The following is a 21,527-nucleotide window of genomic DNA, read 5'->3' as shown; positions in this document are numbered from 1 at the left end:
CCGGGTGCGGTTTCCTCCTCCTATAAATGTGAAGATTTAATGTGTGTTCAATGGTCATGAGTAAGGGCTGTAACTGTTTTGTTGCCTGAAACGTGTAGACCAATATCTCCTGTACCTGGATGTTTTTAAACTTGATATGAAATAAAGTGCCACTGGAACTTCTCAACGAAAGGCTGGACAACCTCTCTTTTTCATTTATAGTGATCAAAAAGTCGTACATACCACAAAAATGGTACCAATAAAAACTACAGTTCGTTCCACAAAAAACAAGACCTCATACAGCTCAAACCGAAATATAAAAAAGTTATGGTTGTCAGAAAATCGAAAAGAAAATCTAGATTTTTTTTCCAAAGTTTTTTTTTTTTAAGTAATAAAACTAAATAAAAACTATACGAGTTTGGTATCACTGTAATCCTACTGAGCTTCAGAATGATGACCTCATCTCATTTTTAGCGCGCAGTGAAGCCATGATAGCAAAACCCCGCAAAATTGCTTCAATTTTACCCCACAAATAACCCCCCCCACTTTCCAATACAAGACATGGTAAACTAAATGGTGCCATTAGAAATGCATCTTGTCCCACAAAAAATAAGCCCTCGTATGGCTATGTGAAAGGAAAAACAATAAAGTCGAGTCTACTAGAACATGGGGAGGAAAAAAAATAAAAAAAATAAAAAATGAAAATAGGCCTGGTCTTTAGGGGGTAATGAACAAAAAGTGCTTCTCACAAGCTAAGTATACCGTGTATGCCAAACACATACAGACCCCAAATTATTGAAATAAGAGGACATCAAGGCCGAACCATCTATAACTTTTTAGACTGTCAATGCAGACTTTATTACATTAGTTGTTAATTAAAAACATGGTAACATTTCTCATTGTACTGTGCATTTTTTTTAATAACGTAAATCATTTCCAAAGGAGGAATAAAGAAACAAATGTATTATTTGGTTCCTAAGTGCTGTACTATAACAATTAGTCATGTGGATAGCTATAGTGCAATGTATTACTCAAGTATCTATCTTACTAAGCACAGTAAAATGAATGCCAGCTTTGTTGAGGCGGTCAATCAACTTGGTTTTGGAGAATGCTGCTCCTGGTGTGTACACTCCTCCACTGGAAGACAAAAGTGTTTAGAGAGATTAAAAAAAAAAAAGACCAAAACTAAGCAGCAATGGTCTACAGACACTCTAGAAGGGCTCATGTACACGATCATGCGTGCTCCGTGCCCGTATTGCAGACCGCAAACAGCGGGTCCGCAATATATGGGCCCCGGCCATGTGCACTCTGTATGATATGGACCCACTGGCTTGAATGGGTCTGCAATCCACAAGATGCAGAGCAGAGGCACGGTTCGGAAGCCCACGGAAGTGTTTCAGTGGGATTTCAGTCCACCTGAAATAGCTCAACATCGCAAAAAAAAAAGAACACATTCTATTTTTTTGTGGTGCGGAATGTGAACCCATTCAAGTGAATGGGTCCACACCCGCAAACGTCGTGGACATGAACAGTGACCATGCATTGCGGACTGCTATTTGTGGTCTGCAGCACAGGGCACACACATGCCACAAATCTGTTCAGAAGTGAAATCTGATTTTGGGACATAGATGATTATCAATGGATTAGGCAAAGTTAGGGTGCTCGTACATGGTGCATTCTGGCCGAAGGATCCACAAGGGGATTACCTTTTATTACCAGACAGCACCATGTACAGACATCCTAAAAGAAGAGGATTCTTCTGAATTAACCATTCAGAAACTGGGTAGAAACAGACATCTGAGGACAGCGATTGGCTGCAGTGGTCACATGCCCTTCCCGACGCGGTCTGAGGGCCCGGCCGGGAAGGGGGCCTGCCGGCCGGCCTTTGGGGTGTGCAGAGGGCGGAAAAACAAGATTTTTTTGTGAAACTCACCTGTAAAATCTTTTTCTCGACTTTTCCATTGGGGGACACAGACCATGGGTATAGCTTAGAGGTATTAGTAGGAGGGACACTATGCAAATACAAAAGAGCTCCTCCTCCTCGGGCTATACCCCCCGACTCCACCAGGAGGAACTCAGGCGTTGCAAAAGCAGTAGGAGAAGGAGCAAGAAAAAATTATGGAAACCATCGGACCAAGCCATAAGGTCCGACCACAAACCGAAACTGAACTGAAGACCCCTCCTGCAACAGGCAGAATGGGTGGGAGCGGTGTCCCCCAATGGAAAAGTCGAGAAAAAGATTTTACAGGTGAGTTTCACAAAAAAATCTCCTTTTCTCGTACTTTTATCCATTGGGGGACACAGACCATGGGACGTCATAAAGCAGTCCATGGGGTGAAAAAAAAAAAAATCACAGCACCGCCAGGAGGAACGTCCAACGGTCAAACAGGAACCATAGCCTGCAAACCCCTGCGGCCAAAGACAGCATCAGCCGAAGCCAGTGAATACGACTGATAGAACTTCTTAAAGGCATGTAAGGACGACCAGGTGGCCGCCTTACACAGCTGAGACGCAGAGGTACGATTGCGCTTTGCCCCGGAAGCCCCCCACCGCCCTAGTGGAGTGAGCGGTAATCCGAGCCGGGGGAACCCTACCACGAGCGCGATAAGCCGTGGAAATAGCTGAGCGGATCCATCACGCCACAGAGACCTTGGAGGCCGCCAGACCCCTACGAGGACCCTCGGGAATCATCAGGAGAGAATCCGAACGGCGGACGGAAGCGGAAGCCGCGAGATACCCTTCAGGGTCCGTACGACATCCCGGGAAGGTAGAGCGCGTACCATGTGGTTTGCCGGGGAAGGGCAAAAGGAGGGCAGAACAAGATCCTCATTAAGGTGCAAGGGACAGACCACCTTGGGCAAAAAGAAGGGAACCGGACAGAGCACAACCTCGTTCTGGAGAAAAAACTGAAAAAAGGCTCCTGGCCGGAAGAGCGGTCAGCTCCGACACCTGTCTGATGGAAGTCATGACCACAAGGAAGACCACCTTCCAGGTGAGAAAAGTCAGGGAGACCTCACTCAGAGGCTCGAAGGGGGGCTATCTGCAGAGCGCACAGGACCAAATTAAGATCCCAAGGAGACAAGGGGGGAACATACGGGTGAATCGAAAGTACCACCCCCTGAAGAAAGGTCTTCACAGGACCTATAAGAGCAAGGATCTTCTGATAGAAGACGGCCAGCGCCGAAAACCTGACCCTTCAGGGAACTCAACGACAGTCCCATCTCAAGCCCGGACTGAAGAAATGACAGCACCATCGGGATGGAAAAACAAAGGGGAGGGAACCCCGAGTTCTCACAAAAAGTCAGGAAGGCCTTCCAGGTACGAAAGTAAATCCTGGAGGAAGCCGGCTTCCTCGCACTGATCATGGTTCTAATCACTGAATCCGAGAACCCCCTCGTCATCAGGATGGCGGGTCCAACAGCCACGCCGTTAAACGAAGAGGCCGTAAATTCCGGTGGAAGAGCGGGCCCTGAGACAGTAGATCCCTTCTGTCAGGAAGAGGCCATGGGGCGTCCGCCACGTCTGAGAACCACGCGCGGCGAGGCCACTTTGGGGCGATGAGAATGGCCGGAATCCCTTCCGCCCCGATCTTGCGTATGTAGTAGAAAAAGCGGAGGGAAGACATAGAGGAGACTGAAGTCCTGCCATGGAGACACCAGCGCGTCCACCCCGTACGCCTTCGGATCCCGGGAGCGAGCCAGGAACACCGGGAGCTTGTTGTTGAGCCTGGATGCCATCAAGTCCACATCCGGACTGCCCCATCTGTGGCAGATTTCTTCGAAAACATCTGGATTCAGAGACCACTTGCCTGAATCCACCTTGATGCGGTCTAGAAAGTCCGCTGTCCAGTTGTCCACTCCTGGAATGTAAACTGCTGACGACACCGGAACGTGCAACTCCGCCCAGGTCAGAATTCTCGTCACCTCCTGCACCACCATCCGGCTGCAGGTCCCGCCCTGATGGTTGATGTAGACCACAGTCGTGGCACTGTCCGATTGGATCCTCATCTGGAGACCCACAAGGAGAGGATTCAATGGGAGAGGGAGTGGAAAAATCGCCCTTAGCTCCAGAATGTTGATCGGAAGGCGAGATTCCGCCGCCGATAAAACCCCCTGAACCGTGCGAGACTGGAGAACGCCGCCCCCAACCCAGGAGGCTGGCATCGGTGGTGATGATCGTCCAGGAGAATGGGAGAAAAGATCTCCCCGACCTCAGGTTCATCAGGGACAGCCACCAAGGGAAAGCTGCCCGAACAAGCTGAGACAAGCAGATGTTATCGTCCAGACCCCGAGAGGTCTTGTCCCAGAGGAAAAGGATCTCCTGTTGCCCCAGGAGAGTGTGAGAACTGGGCATATGAACGGCCTCGAAAGAGGCTACCATAAGACCCCGGGCCCGCATGCATTCCCGTATGGAGAGGCACGGGGAGCGCAGCATATGCGACACTGCCCCCTGGATCTGGGACGACCTGAAGGCTGGCAGGAATACTCTGGCGGCCGAGGTGTCCAAAATCATCCCCAGGAAGGAGAGCTTCTGGGAGGGGAAGAGGCAGGAGTTTGGGAAATTTATCAGCCAGACGAACTGTTCCAGAGTCTGAACAGTGATCCGGACACTGTCCTCAGCCTGCGGTAGAGAGGGGGCCTTTATCAGGATTTCGTCCAGATAGGGCAGCAAAGGAATGCCCCTGGTACGAAGAAGCGCCATGAGCGGCCCAGGACCTTGTAAGGACCCGAGGGGTGGTCGCTAACCCGAAGGAAGGGTGACAAGCTGACCCCCAATGGCGAAGCGCAGGAATCGTTGGTGGGATTCCGCGATCGGGACATGCAGACAGGCTTAGGAGCAGCAGGGCGGGCTGACTGGGCCCTCTAGCGCCAGGAAGGCTGGTTTGAATGAGGGCCCTTTTTGCGGACGACCTGAGACCCCAGGCGGAGGAAGCAGGCGACAGTCCACCAGACGAGAAAATGCAAAAGGCATGCAGAGGTGAACTCGTCCAGCTGAACCCCATAAGGTCTGGAAACCCCAAAGGAGAGATTAGCGAGGGAGCGCTTGGTGGAGCGGTCGGCGACCCACACCTTTAAGCAGACCTCTCTGCACTGAATGACAGAGATGGCTAACATGCGGGCAAAGAGGGAAACAACGTCCCAGAAGCTTCGCAAAGAAGCTTAGAAGCCTGGGACATCTGGAAAACCAAATCCAGTGTGTCAGTAGACGCATCTTGTTCCGCCAGTTCTTGGTGGTGGCGCTGTAACCACACCGAGAGAGCACTGGCCACCCCTGTTAGGTCAAAGGTAGGTCGCAGGGACGCGCCTGCCAGTGAAAAAATGACCTGGAAAGAGTCCATGCGCCTGTCTACAGCGACCTGCAAAGAGGAACTGTCTAAGACAGGGAGGGCCGTATAACTGACTAGTCCGGCCACCGGGGGATCCACCTTAGGGGGAGGAGACACCTCTCCTCGCCGTCAGCAGGGAAAGGATAAAGTGCATTCATGCGCTTGGAGGTCGAGAACCTTATTAGGACGGCCCCAGGCCCAGGATATGACCGCGCGGAAAATCCCTCATGGACCGGGAACGCGGCAGTCTCCGACTCCCTGGACGGAAAAAGGGGGGAACTCCTGACCCGTGGAAGGAGGAGAATCCCCTTGGAGAATAAAGGTGTCTCGGACAGTCGCCACTAAGTCAGCCACCATGGTGGAGAGCTTAGGCGAGGGGTCCCGCTCCATGACCTGGTCAGAGCCGGACAATTCCCCTTCAGACTTGCGCTCCCTGAGGGGGAGGGGAGAGTCGTCCGAACACGCCTCTAGGCGAAGGGGGGGGGGGAGACTGAGTCATCCGAGGAGGGATGCTGCCGCTCACGCTCCCTGTTAGTAGTCGGGCGTCTTCTGTGGAAAAAACCACTGAGAGGTGGTTGGCGTCACAGGATCCAAAAATCCAAAAAGGATATGGCTCGTCCGAGCCGGATAATTCCCCTTCAGACCTGTTCTCCCTAGGGAGGGGCGAAGAGTTGTCCGAAATCGCCACAGGTGAGGGGGGCGGGAGACGGAGTCATCAGAGGAGGGATGCTGCCGCTTACGCTGCCTCTTCGTAGTCAGGTGTCCACTGTGGGAACCACTGAGAGGAGATGGAGTGGTTGGCACCACAGGATTAAAGGACACGGCCGTCTTGGCGACTAAGACCAAATCAGCGGCCGCGCTGGACATGGCCGATGCGCAAGCGGGGACCGCAGGCTCCCACGGAGAGGGGAGGGCTGTGGAACCCCAGATGGGTACCGCTGTCTCCGCAGAGAGGCAGGATTGCGTCATGCAGAGGGAGGACTGGGCTGAGCAAGAGAAGGAGGAGATCCTGTCCAGGGGCAGGGCACAAGAGACAGGCGACAGAAAAATAGGCTGAATGGCACACCTGACAGGAGGCCGGTGAGGTCTGAGAAATGGTCATAGCAGACTAAGGGGGAATCCCAGAGATCACCCTCCATTTTTTTATTATTTTTTTTAAAAACTTTATCCCTACAACTGCTGTAGCCTTAGCAGCAAGGTCTGTCAAAGTCCACTGAATCTGCCACAGGCAGGAGTGGATTAGGCATAATGAATGACAAATGAGGATTGAAAAATCTTCTACAGTTGTCTGAAATGACTCACCACTCAGGCAACAGAAGAGAGGACCTCAGCGGAGAGGAGCAGGGGAAGTCACGCGAGAGTTCAGGCTGCCCGGCCGCACACCGCGAGCAGGAAGCGCCAGAGCGGCACAGAGGCTCCGCCCCCCGGCCGCGTCATAATGGTGCGAAAAGAGCGCGCGCACTATATGAAAAAATTAACTTGCCGCCACCAGGGACCCCTCACTGGGGGCTAATGTCCCTGGGGAGTAAGAAGGAGAGAGCTATCGGCGGCTGCAGCGGTGAGTCTACCGCCGAACTCTGCGGTGCGTCCCCTGCCCTGAACCGACTGGAGGAAAAGAAAAGGAGCGATGCCGGCAGTGCCGCGCATAACATGCCAGAGCCGAGCCTGTCATAAAGGCAGGCAACATGTGCCCCTAATAAAGAGCCCCAACGTGCCCCCAGCAGGACTCCTATCTCTGCTTCACCCAGGCAGCCTCAGGAGTAATGAGAATGGAGAGAGGGAGGAAGGAGGGAGGGGGTGGCAGGGATGCAGGCAATACTTATCTGCTCCTGCAGATCTTCTCCCTCGACTCCAGGACCAGCAGGGATGCACCTCTTCAGACTTCTGACTCATTGCCCAGGAGTGCAGTGCTCTGGTGGAGGATGGCAGCAAGTGACCTAGTGGCTGGTGGGATACCGGAGCTGCAGGTTCGAGCCCGGATCCACTTGTCTTCTTTGGGGGGCAATGGAGGCAGCCAGGCAGCGTCCCAAAGACGGCAGCGGGCACTCCACGGGGGACCAGGAAGGCGCCATGCCGACCTGTGTCCCCATCTAGAAAGAAAATAACAAACCGGAGTAGAGATAGTAATCGTGTCAACCTCCTTCACCGGACACTAAGCAAAGACTGAGTTCCTCCTGGTGGAGTCGGGGGGGGTATAGCCCGAGGAGGAGGAGCTCTTTTGTATTTGCATAGTGTCCCTCCTACTAATACCTCTAAGCTATACCCATGGTCTGTGTCCCCCAATGTATAAAAGTAAGAGAAAAAATGAATGACTTTTTTTTCTGGCGCGCCTACAGCTTCCCGAGTCCCGCCCATCCCCAGCCTGCTGCTTATGATAGGTAGCCCGGCCGCCACTGGCACTGCCCTCTGCCTCAGCAACATGGGCTCAGGGCAGGCCACGGGGGCGTGACGAGCGGTGCCTCGGCGGCAGGAAGGAGGAGTGCAGCCGCAGGTCCTACCTAGAGGTGAGGTGACTGACTGTGTGTCAGCCGCCCTCAGCCAGAGCCCCAGATTAAAGACGCTGAACGCAGGTCACACAGCCAGCAGCACGAGACAGCTGGACAGGAGAGTCCACTCAGGACAGCTGTTAGGGTAGGTGGTGACCTGGTGTGATGATTACGAATCATACAGTGTCTCAGATGTCTGAACTCTGAACTGGAGTCTGTCGGTGATCTTCTAAGATGTAAATGATGAGAGAAGTCTTCCATTAAATGCAGGCAGGCAGTGGCCTAGCTAGCAGCCATGAAAATGTACCAAGGGCATGGGCAGGCACAGCAGCATCCATTAAATGCAGGCAGGGGGGCCTAGCTAGCAGCCATGATAAAAATGTACCAAGGGCAGGCACAGCAGCATCCAACTAAGTGGCCTAGCGCTTATCTTCTCAGAGAAGATGAGCGCTAGGCCACTTAGTTGGATGCTGCTGTGCCTCCCCTTGGTACATTTTCATGGTTGCTAGCTAGGCCGCTGCCTGCCTTTAAGGGCCCATTCAGACTGTCGTATGAACGGATCTGTACCCGTTCTGCAATTTTGTGGAACGGGTACAGACCCATTAATTTCAATGGGGCCGCAAAAGATGCGGACAGCATGTCCTATTCTTGTCCGCAAAAGAATAGGCATTCTCTATATAGAGCCGGCCATGTGCGCTCCGCAAAATGCGGAACGCGCACGGCCGGTTCTCCGTGTTTTGCGGGATAGGGGCGTGGCTGGAGGTGGGACATGGGCGTGGCTGAAGGTGGAACATGGGTGGGGCCTGGAAGGGGGCCCTTGATTTATTTTGCCCGGGGGCCCTGAGGGTTCTCAGTCCGCCTCTGCATATGCTGGCAGGTCACCGCTGCAGTTAGCAAAAAAAAAAAGCATTAGTAGGACCAGGTGGTGCAGAGAACACTGGAGAAAGAGGCGCCTGTAACATAATTTTAAATTTAAGCAACTGTGGAAGCTTGTCCGAGATTTTTAACCATCTTAGACAACCCCTTTAAAGTCTAGGTGACACAGGAGGGTGTTATGAGGGATTTAAATATTTGTACATCGCTGGTAGTTCAGACTCTTATTTCCAACTGCATTTAAAAAACGAAGGTATTCTGTATAAATATATCTGAGGGCGGGTTCACATCACTGTCATGAATTCCGTTATACATGGTTATAACGGAAAATAACGGACTTCGTGAGACGGAATTCAAAATGGAAACCTTTAGAGGCATTCTGTTTTGATTCGTCATAATAGAGGTCTATGGGCAACATAACGGATCCTTCTGGTTTCTGTTCTGCAGGACAGAAACCAAAATCCTGTCGACCATGTTATAATGGAATTCGCAACGGTGATCTGAACTCGCCCGTACAAGGATGAAGAAAGGGACTCATAAAAACACAACAACTCTAACTACAAAACAGCGCCAGTGGATTATACTCAATCGGTAGGAAGTGGTGAGGTCGGTCAGTAAACCACTGCTCCCCTTTTCATTCTGAAGAGACTGTACAGTTATCACTGACAGAGAATGTAAGACAAAGAGGTTTTGAAGCTTTTTGATACTGATGACCTAATGTCTGGACAGGTCATCAATATCATCCAGAATACATTCAATGGCACACACTTTGCTGCGCTCCCAGCGCCTTCACAGTGCGTTCCCTTCTATGGGCAATAACATCAGGGAGCTGTTTTTCGCAGACCACAGAAGCGCTGCCGAGTGTGCCTGCGTGAGAGTTGTAGAAGCACATCCGCCAGCGGAGTAAAGCAGGGGTGTACCACCTGTCAGTGTTGATAAATCTCCCCTATATACTAGTATGAAATAAACTACACATCTCTATTCAACTGCTGCAGGATTGCACATACCTTTTTGGAAGAGATTCTGGCTCCTTTAAAAGGGTCAGTCCAGCTTGAACCATGGCTATTGGAGTAGTCACATACCCAGCCTCTGTAAAGCATATTGTGGAACAAGTACTATTAAAATTATATTCAGTTTAACAAGAGAACACATATCTGCTGATTGCTTACCGTACATTATTTTACTCTACCGTACACCATTTTACGCTAGTTTCACACTAACGCTAAACTGTTCCGAAGTTCCTCGTATCTCGAATAGTTAAATACTACCTTTCCCTGCCAGAGCCCATTGACTATAATGGAACCCAGCGGGGATCCCACCTGCATCTGGCATTAGTGTCGGGATTCGGCTGGACAAATAACGATGCTTGCAGTAGTATTTGTCCAGCCGAATCTCGGCACTAATGCCGGAAACAGACTACTGGCTGTCTTTTGAGTGTGGGAGGAAACCCAAGTACCTGGAGGAAACCCACGTAAACACGGTGAGGACATACAAACTCCATGCAGATGTTGTTCTTGATCGGATTCAAACTCAGAACCCCAGTGCTGCAAGGCACCGGTGCTAACCAATGAGCCACCGTGATGCCCCTGTTTAGCGCTAGCCTTAGTGATAAATGTTTGAAGCCACTTTTGAGCAGAAGCCAAGATAACATTACACTAGAGATAATAATGGTTAAAGTGGCTCCAAAGTAGAACTTCAGTTTAACAAAGAAAAAACTGAAAACCTTACCTGGTCCTGAAACCTGTGTGCAGATTTTCACATTAGGTTTTCCCTGCTGAGGGTCTTGGCCCTGACTGTAACCTTCCCCGAAGAATGTCATTGAGAAAGAAGATTCATCCATCTGTCAATACATTTAGTAATAGATATTTTCATATTCACATTATCTTAAATTACCAATAAAGCTTTTTCTTGAAAATGACTTCTGGGTTGTACCAACCACTGATTAATTAATGGAAAACCAAATAGGGTGAAGTTGGCCGAAATGATCGACTAGCAATTGTTTGAAAAACAAGCATAAGTGATTGTTTCCGATGGCCCAGAGCAGTCCTAGTCTGCTGAAAACGTGGCCAACCACACTAATTCTTTTGGCCTTTGTTGGCTGAAACAGCACGTGCGTGGCATGATTCAGCCGATCATTTGTTGCTGTGGTCAAGGACCAAGGAACCAGTTTTTCTAATGGACTCCCTGGTTGGTTAGTTTAGTCTGACATATTGGTGGTGGGATCACACCTTCCACTGCTAGCTCTCACAGTGCATGTGGGAGATCATATGGGTATTGTAGAAGTACCAACCTCTTATGTTCTAATCCAAGTAGGTACAGGTAATATAACCAACATATACAGAAATGACTAATGCACTCGTATATGACTGACAGACAAAGAGGACAATGAGGGAGAAGAGTGCAGGGGGACGTGTCTGTGTATAACTACATACAGCTCTAGCTATCCAAAAGTAAAATGAAAAAGAAAATACATATGTTGTATATGTAAATGCTTTGGTAACGCCATTAGCCCACTACGGTACGTGTTAACATATTATCTGAATTCTCACACTGAAAATCTGTTCCAGTCATTCAATCATAGTAATTTCTGCAACCAATCTGTCATATGTTCATATATCCCAAAAAGCCCACTGATCAGCTGTAACTGCAGGGAGAGGCTGTGTCCGGCCACAATTTAGTATTATGTGGCAGCCATTCAAACCAAAGCAGCCCCTCTTTCTTTTCAAATATGCTTTAGTGATCATTTATTCAAAAGTAGTAACAGTTTTTATTTTGCAAAAGTTTTTATTGTGGGTCTTTCTGGTATTAAAGTGTAACAGTTATTTAATGTATTTTTTTTGCAATGTGTAGAGGAAGTGACAAGGAAACTGGTACAAATTAAGTTAATAAAGTATATTAGAGAAGTCTAATATACTTTATTAACTTAATTTGTACATTTTAATGAAAAGAAAAACTGGGTGTTAAGTGTTTTCTTTTAGCCATACCCTCTAAATGAGGGTTGCTAAGTACACTTATTTTTCACTCTATAAGGTGCACCTGCCCTCAAAGAAAAAAATATTTAATCAACAGACCTCTATGTTAGCCAGATCTCAGATCAGACCCCCAATGTTAATCAGACCTCAGTTCAGACAAAAAAAAACAAAAACAAAAAAAAAAACACTCACCTCTCCTGTGTCGGTCCCCACCACCACTGCTCCTGAGATTCAGCCTCCTTCCTGCCGCGTTGTCACGCTGTGCAACATTGGGTCATAGTACGTCACAGAGAGCACCTACGTCCTCACACTGTACACAGGTCACAACATTGTGTGAGGCGCCAGCAGAAGACGATCAGGGAGGAGTGAGTACAGCCAGCACAAGGAGTGCTGTATTCTCCGCTCTCTGGTCCTACTGTACTACTGAGTGCTTCATAATAGTGCTCACTGCCATTTCCCCCCCACTTTTGGGAGAAAGAAAGTGTGTCTTATATGGCAAAAAAAATGTGTATCTATCTATCTATCTACACACACATATATATTTTCTGCCTTGTCTCTTTGCTATTTTTACATGGTTAGTGTGATGAGTGCTGAATAACTAACCAGCCGCTGGGAGATGCAGAAGCGAGGGCTACTGTCAGTAAGTACAGGCAGGGAGAAGATGTACAATATATAGGGATAGCTATACATAGTATAGTCGCCCTGCCTCTATACTTATATACTTCGTTATAGAGCACTGACTGTGCTGATCTCAATGGCTTATCCGGCGCGTCTTCGGGTTATAGATGGCGAAAAGACAGTCTTCTTTGCTGACCCAAAGGAAGCGGAGGAATGGATTTCCAAGAGACCAAGTCGCTCAAGGCCTCATTGATGCTATCGCCTTCGCAGATGTCGCAAGTATTCTGTTCACACTGCTACACTCACCTGCTAGATGCGTTCCGTTGACTCAACATCACAGTCCGGGACTCAGGGCAATCCTTAACCCTGCACTAGTGGAACGTTTGAGATCATAGTACTCCACTCTGGTGTATCAGAGGGGAAGCTACTGCCCCCCCCCCCCCACTTATTTTTCTTTCCCCATTTTTCCTTTTTCTATATGCACGCATTATGCCACATTATTTTATTTGTTAAGGGGCCGAGCAGGTACCTGCATAGATTTAACACCATACTGCACTATGCAGGTCTCCGGTAACTTAGCCACACTACAGGATGGCAGTGATGTCATCATTTACAGGTTCACTCAATTGTCTGTTGAACTACAGTTAAGTTGTATACTGTTTATTCTGTTAAACGCATGGTACACTGTTCATAGTATTCTAGAGCAGAGGGTATGTGAGAGAAGGTTCAAGAGAGGGTTTTTATCCCTCTGAGGCTGGACAGCGGATTCATTTGAAGAAAGAGTTGTTGGGTTATAGATGGCAGATTTGAATGTTGTGTCCTGGAGTGTAAGAGGACTGGGCAGCCCCAGGAAAAGAATTGCTGTATTCTCCCATTTACGCCAGTACAGTCCCCATATCCTGGGACTGCAGGAGACCCACCTCACTCCAGAGACCGGGAATAGAATTAAGAAGCCATGGGTTCAGTGGTCTCTGAATGCGTACGGGTCGACGCATTCTAGAGGAGTGGCTATACTTGTCCATAAGAACATTAGATGGGTGGTAGATCCAGCAATCAGTGGTAGATCCAGAGGGGCAATATATTTGTGTATGCATTCATCAACTGCACTCCATATGTGGTGGTCAATATAAACAAACCCCCCACCCCCTTCCTCCCCTGCTACTATGACCATATTCCAGGGGGTGATGGGCTTTGTTGCGCAGTATCCCAATGCCAAACTGCTCTGTATGGGAGACTTTAATTTAGTGATGCACGAAGATCTGGATAGATTTCATTCGGTGGAGGGAGGAGACAGTCGCACCTAACATGTCACCAACCTCTCTAGAGTGGTTGAGGAATTGGGATGGCTAGATATGTGGAGACTTAAATATCTGCTTCAGAGGGAATACTCCTGTTTTACTCCTGCCAGGGGTGCCTTGTCCAGGATTGATTACCTCCTTGGCAACGCCGCAGTATACACAGATCTTGAAGATATAGGGTATGGATCACAGGGACCCTCGGACCATGCTCCGGTCTTTGCTCAACTTAAACTTCATGACGTTGTCAAGCAGAGTATCAAAATGCGCATTCATAGAAACATAGAATGTGTCGGCAGATAAGAACCATTTGGCCCCTCTAGTCTGCCCAATATACTGAATACTATGAATAGCCCTTGGCCCTATCTTATATGAAGGATGGCCTTATGCCTATCCCATGCATGCTTAAAGGATAACTGTCACACTTCGACCCTAATTTCAATTTTCATATATGTAGTTACTAATAACATGATATTCCAGAATCAGTTACTATTAGACTGACTTACCCCATCTATACTAATAAAAGCCCTGTGTCCGTGCGTGTGTGCCGATTTGTTAAAGGGCTTCTGTCACCCCACTAAAGTCATATTTTTTTTTTTGGGCTAGTTAAATTACTTATATTGCGATATATGAAAATATAATGCTCTTACTTACTTTGATTCAGCAGTTTCTTCTAAAAACGAAGTTTTATAATATGTAAATTAGGTCTCTACCAGCACAGGAGCAGGCTACTTGCTGGTAGCAGCTGCAGAAAACCGCCCCCTCGTCATGTTGATTGACAGGGCCAGCCGGGATCTCCTCCTCCGGCCAGCCCTGTCGGCATTTCAAAAATCGCGCGCCTGTGTTCATTCGGCGTAGGCACTCTGAGATGAGGAGGCTCGCCTCCTCAGCACTCCCTCAGTGCGCCTGCGCCGATGACAGTCTTCTATTTCGGTGATGTCATCGGCGCAGGCGCACTGAGGGAGTTCTGAGGAGGCGAGCCTCCTCATCTCAGAGCGCCTGCGCCGAATGAACACAGGCGCGCGATTTTTGAAATGCCGACAGGGCTGGCCGGAGGAGGAGATCCCGGCTGGCCCTGTCAATCAACACGACGAGGGGGCGGTTTTCTGCAGCTGCTACCAGCAAGTAGCCGCCCTACTTGCTGGTAGAGACCTAATTTACATATTATAAAACTTCGTTTTTAGAAGAAACTGCTGAATCAAAGTAAGTAAGACCATTATATTTTCATATATCGCAATATAAGTAATTTAACTAGCCCAAAAAAAAAAAAAAGACTTTAGTGGGGTGACAGAAGCCCTTAATTCACCCCCCCCTGCACCCCCGAATGATTTTTATGGTGGCGGGAGGTGCAGGGGGAGGGTTGCGGGCGGTGTGGGCGGTGCGGGAGGCGGGCGGTGCGGCAGGCGGGATCGCGATCCCCCGCCCGCCTCCCCTTGAAAACTCATTGGTGTTCAGTGGGGATACCAGGGTGCCAGCACATTGCTGGCACCCTGGTATAAACGGCTGACATCTGCGATGCGATGTCAGCCGTTTAACCCTTTCCATACAGCGGTCCGTACGGACCGCTGTATGGAAAAGGTTAACAGCGCAGGGAGCTCCCATCTCCCATCGGGGGGCTGCTGTGCCTTTGCAACCCCCCGATGGGAGAGGGAGAGAGCTCCCAGAGAGCCCCCCTCAGCCCTGTACTTACCCTTCCCCGTCTGCGCAGTTCTGAGCAGACGGGGAAGGTTCCCATGGCAACAGGACGCCTCTCAGGCGTCCTGCTGTCCATGGTGCTGAACAGATCTGTGCTGAAAGCATAGATCTGTTCAGTGTAAGTAAAATACAGTGCAGTACAATATATATTGTTCTGTACTGTATTATACAGACATCAGACCCACTGGATCTTCAAGAACCAAGTGGGTCTGGGTCAAAAAAAAGTGAATAAAAGTGAAAAAAAAGTAAAAATCAAAAAACACATTTATCACTGATAAAAAATGAAAAAAATAAAATTCCCTACACATGTTTGGTATCGCCGCGTCCGTAACGACCTGATCTATAAAACGGTCATGTTACTTTACCCGAACGGTGAACACCATAAAAATAAAAAATAAAAAACTATGATGAAATTGAAATTTTGCCCACCTTACTTCCCAAAAAAGGTAATAAAAGTGATCAAAAAAGTCGCATGTACGCCAAAATTGTAACAATCAAACCGTCATCTCATCCCGCAAAAATCATACCCTACCCAAAATAATCGCCCAAAAACTGAAAAAGCTATGGCTCTTAGACTATGGAAACACTAAAACATGATTTTTTTTGTTTCAAAAATGAAATCATTGTGTAAAACTTACATAAATAAAAAAAAAGTATACATATTAGGTATCGCCGCGTCCGTATCGCCCGGCTCTATAAAAATATCTCATGATCTAACCCCTCAGATGACCACCGTAAAAAAATAAAAATAAAAACGGTGTAAAAAAAGCCATTTTTTGTCATCTTACGTCACAAAAAGTGTAATAGCAAGCAATCAAAAAGTCATATGCACCCCAAAATAGATGCCAATCAAACCGTCATCTCATCCCGCAAAAAATGAGACCCTACTTAAGATAATCGCCCAAAAACTGAAAAAACTATGGCTCTTAGACTATGGAGACACTAAAACATTTTTTTGGTTTTAAAAATGAAATCATTGTGTAAAACTTACATAAATAAAAAAAATTGTATACATATTAGGTATCGCCGCGTCCGTGACAACCTGCTCTATAAAATTACCACATGATCTAACCTGTCAGATGAATGTTGTAAATAACAAAAAAAAAAAACGGTGCCAAAAAAGCTATTTCTTGTTACCTTGCCGCACAAAAAGTGTAATATAGAGCAACCAAAAATCATATGTACCCTAAACTAGTACCAACAAAACTGCCACCCTATCCCGTAGTTTCTAAAATGGGGTCACTTTTTTGGAGTTTCTACTCTAGGGGTGCATCAGGGGGGCTTCAAATGGGACATGGTGTCAAAAAACCAGTCCAGCAAAACCTGCCTTCCAAAAACCGTATGGCATTCCTTTCCTTCTGCGCCCTGCCGTGTGCCCGTACAGCGGTTTACGACCACATATGGGGTGTTTCTGTAAACTACAGAATCAGGGCCATAAATAATGAGTTTTGTTTGGCTGTTGACCCTTGCTTTGTAACTGGAAAAAAAATATTAAAATGGAAAATCTGCCAAAAAAGTGAAATTTTGAAATTGTATCTCTATTTTCCATTAAATCTTGTGCAACACCTAAAGGGTTAACAAAGTTTGTAAAATCAGTTTTGAATACCTTGAGGGGTGTAGTTTCTTAGATGGGGTCACTTTTATGGAGTTTATAATCTAGGGGTGCATCAGGGGGGCTTCAAATGGGACATGGTGCCAAAAAAACAGTCCAGCAAAATCAGCCCTCCAAAAACCAAACGGCGCACCTTTCACTCTACGCCCCACTGTGTGCCCGTACAGTAGTTTACGGCCACATATGGGGTGTTTCTGTAAACAGCAGAGTCAGGGCAATAAAGATGCAGTCTTGTTTGGCTGTTAACCCTTGCTTTGTTAGTGGAAAAAATGGGTTAAAATGGAAAATTAGACAAAAAAATGAAATTCTCAAATTTCATCGCCATTTGCCAATAACTCTTGTGCAACACCTAAAGGGTTAACGACGTATGTAAAATCAGTTTTGAATACCTTGAGGGGTGTAGTTTCTTAGATGGGGTCACTTTTAGGGAGTTTCTCCTCTAGGGGTGCATCAGGGGGGCTTCAAATGGGACATGGTGTAAATAAACCAGTCCATAAAAATCTGCCTTCCAAAAACCATACGGCGCACCTTTCCCTCTACGCCCCGCTGTGTGGCCGTACAGTAGTTTACGGCCACATATGGGGTGTTTCTGTAAACGGCAGAGTCAGGGCAATAAAGATACAGTCTTGTTTGGCTGTTAACCCTTGCTTTGTTAGTGGAAAAAATGGGTTAAAATGGAAAATTAGACAAAAAAATGAAATTCTCAAATTTCATCCCCATTTGCCAATAACTCTTGTGCAACACCTAAAGGGTTAACGACGTATGTAAAATCAGTTTTGAATACCTTGAGGGGTGTAGTTTCTTAGATGGGGTCATTTTTGGGTGGTTTCTATTATGTAAGCCTCGCAAAGTGACTTCAGACCTGAACTGGTCCCTAAAAATTTAGTTTTTGTAAATTTCTGAAAAATTTCAAGATTTGCTTCTAAACTTCTAAGCCTTATAACATCCCCAAAAAATAAAATATCATTCCCAAAACAATTCTAACATGAAGTAGACATATGGGGAATGTAAAGTCATCACAATTTTTGGGGGTATTACTATGTATTACAGAAGTAAAGAAACTGAAACTTTGAAATTTGCTAAATTTTTCCAAATTTTTGTTAAATTAGGTATTTTTTGGTGCAAAAAAAAATAATTTTTTGACTTCATTTTACCAGTGTCATGAAGTACAATATGTGACGAAAAAACAATCTCAGAACGGCCTGGATAAGTCAAAGCGTTTTAAAGTTATCAGCACTTAAAGGGACTCTGGTCAGATTTGCAAAAAATGGCCTGGTCCTAAGGTGTAAAAAGGCTGTGTCCTTAAGGGGTTAAGTGCGCACGCGCGGCGCGCTGGCCAATCGGCACGCACGTATGGACACCGCCTGCAGCGCCCATACATGTGAGTCCGGTGGCAGTCTCTGTGAGTGGAGGTGAGAGGCCATATCCATCCTAGGGGTGGGCGATATAGGCGATATGGATTTTGTGCATATCGTCTATATCGCCGGACCGCGATATGACCACGGAGCGGAAGTGAAGATCAGTTACCATGGCAGCCAGGAGTCACGCTACTGAAGCCCTGGCGCCATGGTATGTTAGTGAGCAGCATTATACTCACGTGCGCCGTGGCCGCCGGTCGCTCCTTCTTCTGAGTGTGCGGCACATTGCTAATTAGCAATGCGCCGCACAGACCTATGAGAAGAAGGAGCGCCCGGTGGCCACGGCGCACGTGAGTATACCAGAGGGGGCTGCTGAGTATACCAGAGGGGGCTGCTGACGGCGCGCGCGCACACACACACACACACACACACACACGGACACAGGGCACTCACACAGGGATTTTATGTGATGGGGCTGGAGTGTAATCCTACATAATAAAATCCCTGTGTGAGTGCCCCGTGTCCGTGTGTGTGCGCGCCGTTTGTTATACTGGGCATGCGTGGCGCGGGGACCTATCAGCACACAGCGCTCCACACGCCGCCTGCACCTGCGCCCAGCTCCGCCGTGACTCCTCCTCCCCCTCCAGCTTCATCTGCAGACGCCTTACACCCCAGGATCCCCAACATTATACACATAGTACACTCCAACCCCCATCATTACACTCCAATGAGGGTTATAGTGTAATGATGGGGCTTGGAGTGTAATACATGTGTAATGCTCTCTGCCTGTGATAGCTTCCCTCACTTGCTACTGTGCGGCCATTTCCTGACTGGTGGACGGGGTTAGGGTGAGATAGGAGCGAGTAGGATGCGGCCGCTGCAGAGACTAACATGTGCCCCCTGTGCTGACAGATACCCGGGGTCCAGAATAGGAGGTCCCCATCCTCAGTGCTCCCAGCTTTGTCCTCCCAGGCTCTTTGGGTCTCCAGTATGCAATGCTGCAGCAGGTACGGGCCACTCTCTGCCCGGTGTGCAGGTGTGGGCAGTGAATAAGGGTGCCGGATACGTTGTGGCAGGCGGCGGTTGCCGGGCCCAGATCCCGGGGTGTCAGTCAGCTGCAGAGGAAGCCGGAGGGGGATGAGGCACAGCAGCAGGCCGATGCGTAGGGGTGGGCGGTGCGTGCAGAGCGCTGTGTGTTGATTGGCCGCCGCGCATGCGCACTTAACTAATCGTCACACATGCACACAGGGACTTTATTATAGAGGATATATATACACAGTACAGACCAAAAGTTTGGACACACCTTCTCATGCAAAGAGTTTTCTTTATTTTCATGACTATGAAGGCATCAAAACTATGAATTAACACATGTGGAATTATATACATAACAAACAAGTGTGAAACAACTGAAAATATGTCATTCTAGGTTCTTCAAAGTAGCCACCTTTTGCTTTGATTACTGCTTTGCACACTCTTGATGAGCTTCAAGAGGTAGTCCCCTGAAATGGTTTTCACTTCACAGGTGTGCCCTGTCAGGTTTAATAAGTGGGATTTCTTGCCTTATAAATGGGGTTGGGACCATCAGTTGCGTTGAGGAGAAGTCAGGTGTTAGAATTTGTATTATGGCAAGAAAAAAGCAGCTAAGTAAAGAAAAACGAGTGGCCATCATTACTTTAAGAAATGAAGGTCAGTCAGTCAGCCGAAAAATTGGGAAAACTTTGAAAGTAAGGGCTATTTGACCATGAAGGAGAGTGATGGGGTGCTGCGCCAGATGACCGGGCCTCCACAGTCACCGGACCTGAACCCAATCGAGATGGTTTGGGGTGAGCTGGACCGCAGAGTGAAGGCAAAAGGGCCAACAGGTGCTAAGCATCTCTGGGAACTCATTCAAGACTGTTGGAAGACCATTTCAGGGGACTACCTCTTGAAGCTCATCAAGAGAATGCCAAGAGAGTGTGCAAAGCAGTAATCAAAGCAAAAGGTGGCTACTTTGAAGAACCTAGAATATGACATATTTTCAGTTGTTTCACACTTGTTTGTTATGTATATAATTCCACATGTGTTAATTCATAGTTTTGATGCCTTCATAGTCATGAAAATAAAGAAAACTCTTTGAATGAGAAGGTGTGTCCAAACTTTTGGTCTGTACTGTATATACTAATAAAAGCCCTGTGTACGTGCTCAGGGCTGGTGTCCATGCGTGTGTGCCGATTATAGAAGTGCACATGCGCAGCGGACGGACACACACACAGGCCAATCCAGGTCGCAGAGCCGGGCTCGGGGGCACATCGGCGGGACAGCAGCGCTCAGGGAGGACAACGACGGGAGCCGGGCACAGCGGCTTTCAGAGTTACTCTGCCCGGAGCACACGGGACAGCGCAGCCGTCACAGATCCCGGGGAGCCGTCCACACTGAGAGCCGGCTATCTTACTCATTATGCCGCACTGCGCATGCGCACGCTTCCCCTCACGTGCAATGCAGCCAGACGCCGCTCCATCGGCACACACTCCACGGACACTACATGTGCCGCATCCTATTGTAATGGCAGCGGGGGGCAGTCACTGTATTGCACCGGCCCCGCTCACTTACTACATGATGAGGCAGGAGGCCTGGCGGGCGGCCAGGCACTGGTAGCGTAACTCACTAAGTGACGCCCCTGCTCCGCCCGCCCGGCCTCCTGCCTCACCATGTAGTAAGTGAAGAAGTGAGGATAGTTATTATTATTACAGTTATTCAAAGTATTACTACTCTGAGCGGGGCTGATGCAATACAGTGACTGCACCGGGCCCTGCTGCCATTACATTCACACTAAACAGCGAGACTGTTATGGGGGGGATCTGTGGATGACACATAGCATAAGATGCTATGTGTCAGCCACAGGTACCCCCCCATAACAGTGTCAGCCACAGGTACCCCCCCATAACAGTGTCAGCCACAGGTACCCCCCCATAACAGTGTCAGTCACAGGTACCCCCCCATAACAGTGTCAGTCACAGGTACCCCCCCATAACAGTGTCAGCCACAGGTACCCCCCCATAACAGTGTCAGCCACAGGTACCCCCCCCATAACAGTGTCAGCCACAGGTACCCCCCCCATAACAGTGTCAGCCACAGGTACCCCCCCCCATAACAGTGTCAGCCACAGGTACCCCCCCCCATAACAGTGTCAGCCACAGGTACCCCCCCATAACAGTGTCAGCCACAGGTACCCCCCCCCATAACAGTGTCAGCCACAGGTACCCCCCCCCCATAACAGTGTCAGCCACAGGTACCCCCCCCCCATAACAGTGTCAGCCACAGGTACCCCCCCCAT

At 48.4% G+C, this 21,527-nt stretch overlaps 1 protein-coding gene across 1 annotated transcript in view; it reads right to left on the bottom strand.

Moving 5' to 3' along the window:
• Nucleotides 1-811: 811 nt before the first annotated feature.
• The window catches only part of LOC120998606 (saccharopine dehydrogenase-like oxidoreductase), a 166,650-nt gene continuing 145,934 nt past the window's right edge, over nucleotides 812-21,527 (bottom strand). Inside the window, exons 10-12 of the mRNA XM_040429322.1 lie at nucleotides 10,393-10,504; nucleotides 9,672-9,753; nucleotides 812-1,116 (exon numbers count right to left, since the gene is read on the bottom strand). Of these exons, the coding sequence (XP_040285256.1) occupies nucleotides 1,011-1,116; nucleotides 9,672-9,753; nucleotides 10,393-10,504 (300 nt within the window). The 3' untranslated portion in view covers nucleotides 812-1,010. The remainder of the gene's footprint in view (nucleotides 1,117-9,671; nucleotides 9,754-10,392; nucleotides 10,505-21,527) is intronic.

This window comes from Bufo bufo, chromosome 4, assembly GCF_905171765.1.
Source record: "Bufo bufo chromosome 4, aBufBuf1.1, whole genome shotgun sequence".
Lineage (NCBI taxonomy): Eukaryota > Metazoa > Chordata > Amphibia > Anura > Bufonidae > Bufo > Bufo bufo.
The sequence above is the reverse complement of the archived record's forward strand: the minus strand, read 5'-3'. Positions and strand labels throughout refer to the sequence as shown.